The 4,774-nt window shown below is 37.3% G+C and overlaps 1 protein-coding gene across 2 annotated transcripts; it reads right to left on the minus strand.

Annotated features, from left to right (window-relative positions):
* Window positions 1-1,024: 1,024 nt before the first annotated feature.
* Window positions 1,025-3,993, minus strand: LOC133721313 (protein REVEILLE 1-like). 2 transcript variants are annotated; one of them, XM_062147886.1, is made up of 6 exons: window positions 3,581-3,993; window positions 3,371-3,472; window positions 3,156-3,267; window positions 2,652-2,713; window positions 2,080-2,490; window positions 1,025-1,954 (listed from the first exon to the last, which is right to left on the minus strand). In XM_062147886.1, exons 1-6 carry the CDS (start codon window positions 3,608-3,610, stop codon window positions 1,226-1,228), a joined length of 1,446 nt encoding a protein of 481 aa, XP_062003870.1. In that variant the 5' UTR covers window positions 3,611-3,993; the 3' UTR covers window positions 1,025-1,225. The 2 variants fall into 2 exon arrangements, with proteins under 2 accessions (XP_062003870.1, XP_062003871.1); XM_062147887.1 differs by lacking the exon at window positions 3,581-3,993 and having other exon boundaries at window positions 2,594-2,713.
* Between the last annotated feature and the right edge of the window lie 781 nt (window positions 3,994-4,774).

Here is a 4,774-nt window from a genome sequence, read left to right on the forward strand (position 1 = left end):
CAAAGAGTTTAAAGCTAGCTCATATGTACTCATTTCGTTCTAGTCAACGAGATCTAAATTGCCTTAATGAGTACTATGACGAGACTACTATCGAATTCGAATTATGATTATAATGTTGCAACATATTCTAACTTTCGCAAAGTTATGAATTATTTAGAGCTCTTGAAGAGCTTATGAGACATATCAATACGCAAAGATATTGATGAGTATGGCTAGGTATGCCATGATGATTTTTCAATGTTTTAAACTATACAAAGTTAAATGTGTCAATTTCTTTATATTGTTCAGCTCTTACTTTGTGTATGAATTTGAGCATATGAAATTGTTTCTAACCTTATCATATGAGGTAAGGCTTATTGAAAATCATCTAGTTTTGTTGGTATTGCTTAACCTTTGCAGGTATGAAATTTTGTGATGAGCCCCTATATGCAAAGCACACATGGTCTCACTTCCACATCAATCTACTATATATGGTACATGTAGCTAGCTTATCACATACATAAATGAGGCTTGCAACAGTCAGGGGGAGATTCTCATCAGGGGGAGCATCCAGAAGCATGCTACCTAGGACATATGCGTGTTGTGCTCTTTTTGTCCTTCGACCAGGGTTATTTTTGTCCCACTGGGTTTTTGTTACCTGGCAAGGTTTTTAACGAGGCAACAATAAGCGCGTCCAATAACAGCATTCATTGATGGACATCCAAGGGGGAGTGTTGTAAATATTATTATCTATGTGGATGTCCATGTAAATACTTATTAGTTATGTACTTTGTTGTAAACCCTACCTCTATATAAAGGAGGCTAATGAGACTGAATGAAACACTTCTACTTCCTCCCTACTATGCTCTCTCCATATTCTCTCTACTTTATAACACTAGATACAATTTTATTACTCTTTTAAGTCTTTATATTCTTAATTATATAAACAAAAGCTATAAAAATAAAATAAAAATTAAAAAATATAAAACTGCCTAGGCACCTGGGAACTAGTCCCTGACCACTGCCGCCTAGCGATTTTTGGACCTTGAAAACAACAAATAGCAAAATTACATATTTAAACAGTTGCGAGGTCAAAAGCAGAACCATGAGACTTGTACAATGCAAGCCTAGAAAAAATCATTGGTTTTTTTCAAATCTGATGATCCAGTACCTGAACAAGTCACATGTGCTGTGAAAAAAGACTGAAAAACGACCCTCCTCAAGGACCCTCAACAGTATCACACTACTAACAAAGGTGGACTCTCTTCTGATCCCTGTCTTGACCTGAAGTTGAGTACTGAGCATCTGCATCCACCATACATCTTTTATATGGTACAAATCCTTTTTTACACTTTTCAGGCTTCAGTTTAGAGAAGGCTGAGTTTTTACTCGCCTTAAATTGAAAAACCGAATTCGGCTCTTCAACTTTTTCTTCTTCAGAAATTTGCAGATCACCCTGCATCTCTACATCTAAACATTTGCCTCCATTTTCCTCATCACTTACTGATCCAGCATCTGAACCGTTCCAAGAACTTTCTTTCTGAACATCTTTACCGTGGGGATCTTCAAGGTTACAATCAAAATATGATTTCATTGTCTGCTGGTTACTGAATGGAAGAAATGGAACTGATGAATCTGCACCTAAGGTACACCATGGTATAAGATTAGAAGAACCAGATCGATTCCAATTCTCATTCTGACATTGAGGAAAATGGATGAGTTGATGTCTATTCCAAACATGTTCCACATTCCCAAATGCACATTGAATAGGCATAAAGTTACATGGTATTGATGTTTGCCCACATTTCTCCTCTGGCGTGTCATAAGAGATTGATTTGCACGTTCCACCAGAGAAAGGTCGGTGGGAGTCTGTGACCAATACAGTCCTTCCGAAAAGCTTAAGGCTTCTGGCAGATGCCTCATCAGCTGAACCGCCACTATCACAGACATTGTCTGTGGGAAATAACTCCAGCTTCTGAACATATTCAGCAACACAACCATTACAAGAGTGAATATCACATAAAAGATTTTATTTTTATTTTTTCCTTTTCTTTTCTTCAAACAAAAAATGGGACAGATATGAAAAGGATAAGAATGTACCACAGAAAATTTCTTGTCAGGAAGTGGGCCATCTTCTGTTACAGCTGATAATGAAGTCCTACTTTCCTCTGGTGATGGCTGTTGCTCAGAATGATTTATGGCCTCATTTTGGACACCAGCAACCAATGAAACAGGGGATAGACTACCACTAGGTGTACTTGAATCAGAGGAACCGATTGTATCTGAGCCCATTGGAGATAATACTGATGTTGGAGATTGGTTTTCAAGCTCAGAAACTGATAATTTTTTAGGTGAAGACCTTATTGGCTGCTCTAGATTAGAGGTTTCTGTATGAAGAGGGTGAACACGTTTTCGGGGGTAAGGACGCATTGGTTTCCGTTTTGGCCTAGGAGGAGGAATGTCAATGGGATCTGCAGAGCTTGTGTTGATGCCATCTGGGTCACGAGCAACCTAAAAGAAACACAAACTTGAGGAGTTAGAACAACATCTGGCAGGCATGAATGAACCCTTTTAGTATGGTTTCATTGCCTAGAGTCATGAAAATTTAACTTACTTCAATACATGGGATATAGATATACAGAAAATGGGATACTGGAGTAAGAGCAGTAAACCTTAGAAAAGAATTTCTGAGCATGACTTCGAATCTGAACCGCAGTCTTGCTGCCAACATGGTCTGTCATGCAAACAGAATATTTCAGCAGATAGAACAGATAATTTAATAACAATATATAATGCTTGAACATGATGAAGAAAACTAACGGGACCATTCCCTACTAACCACCTCTTTAACCAGTACTCCAAGAACAATATGGTTTAATTAAAAATTCCAGGAATTTATAACAAACTATGGTTAATGACATATGTCCTTGCACCTATACATCTCAAATCCATCTATATTCTATCCAATCTTCTATACTTTTTATAACAAAGTTTTCCTTGTAGTCGAACCCAAATCCTTATTTTGAAATCATTCCATGTATCTACATGGAAATCATCACTAATTAAGGTGATCAGTACATTCAGTCCAAATAGTGACACTTGATCCAGGACTAGTTCAACTACTACTAGCTACTACTAAATTTCTAACATGTTCCTTTCAACCCGTTTATGTATACCTTGTATCTTTCGCCATGCCCGACCATGGAGTTTTAGAGCTTCAAGGAATTTGTTATGCTCTTCCTCTGTCCATCTCTCTCTCTGTTTCGTGATCGTGTATGGTTTCCTCACCTATATATACCACAGTACTAATCAGATAATGTGAAAATGGTAAATGAATGAAGCTAGGTTGTACTAGATGTAGTAATATTAACAAAAAGTGAAAATTAGAAACCTTGGGAGCATAGTCATTTCCAGAAGATAAGTGATCCTTCAATTGGACCCCAACAGCAGCAGGACTAAAGGAAATCTCACCATATTGATCATCATCATCATCCTACATAACACAATCAATTCATAAATGTCTCTTGGGATTCTAAACTAGAGTTTCCAATTTCAGTGATCCATCAAATATTAAAGACAGAGAGGCATACTAGATACGTACTTGAACTAGTGTCATAGCTGGAGACGCCATTAATCCACCCACCAAGCAAAGTTGACCTCTTCCTCCTCGATTCTGTCGTTGTTCCTGACTCGTTTAGCATGCAGAAACCATAACAAGCTAGTTTTGTCTCTGTCTTCCCCACAATCATACAACAAGAAAATACTCATAAATTTACTCTGCCCTTGTTCACACAACCCCTTGGGTCCATTGTTGAATTCCAGCTAGAACGAACTTGATCAGGATCACAATCCAATTGATGACCCAGAAAACAAACAAAGAACTGGGTCTCACTTTGGGACAGAGAAACAAGAAGAAGAAGAGAGAAACAGCCAAGTTGAAAATACCGAACACAGAAGAAGAAGAAGAAGAAGAAGAAGTGAAAGCGAGAAGGGCCGTGTGCTTGGTTTGGTTTGGTGAGGGAAATTTAGGAAGAAAGTAGGTGCTGCCACGTCAGCAGCAGCCTTTTGTTTTAATGAATTTTTTATTTAATATCTTTTACGAATGGAAAATTTGGATGGGATCTTGTGGCTCACGTCCCTTCGACACATTGACACCAGACCTCAACTTGTCTTGTCTCCTGGATAAAAATAGACCACCGGGCATGAGCTCTACTTGCACCAACAACATTCCTCTAATCTTACTCGCGCATTACTGTGGACACGTGTCTTATCATCTATGAAAATAAACAATAACTTTCGTGTTGATGTGCTTTTCAAAGAAAAAGTAATTATAGAATCAAGATCAAATCTCTAATCCACCTCGCCCACCACCTGAGTCACCTCCTCAAAAAAAACCTGAGTCACCTTACAAACCCTATCACCGTCTTCCACAATCGTATGATCGAACTTCTCATTAATTAATCAATTATTTTGATCATTAATTTATTGACAACAACACTGATTCATAAGAGATATTCAAAATTGATTGAAGATTGTATCTCTAATATCATCATTACCTGAAATGCAATTCTAGATACTAATTAAGCTGTCAAACATTCCTTTTTTAGAATTTATATTCAAATAAGCCTACCAAATGCTCGAACTGTGATTATATCACAGCTCATCTTTCATGATAGCTATTGCGATGATAATGACTTTAATTTTGACGTTGAGAAATAAATACAAACAATAATACGAACGTGAATAATAAAAATTCAGTTTTTTTTTTTAAGGTAATTCAATTTCATGCGTGAAG

Source organism: Rosa rugosa, chromosome 7 (genome assembly GCF_958449725.1).
Source record: "Rosa rugosa chromosome 7, drRosRugo1.1, whole genome shotgun sequence".
In the NCBI taxonomy this organism is placed as follows: domain Eukaryota; kingdom Viridiplantae; phylum Streptophyta; class Magnoliopsida; order Rosales; family Rosaceae; genus Rosa; species Rosa rugosa.

Bases quoted from the DNA above. Each gene is read 5' to 3' on its own strand.
- LOC133721313 (XM_062147886.1), bottom strand. From the start codon at position 3,610: ATGGCGTCTCCAGCTATGACACTAGTTCAA. The intron at 3,473-3,580 runs GTACGTATCTAG...TGTGTTATGTAG, and splicing joins CAGCTATGACACTAGTTCAA to GATGATGATGATGATCAATA. The intron at 1,955-2,079 runs GTACATTCTTAT...GAATATGTTCAG, and splicing joins CTGACAAGAAATTTTCTGTG to AAGCTGGAGTTATTTCCCAC.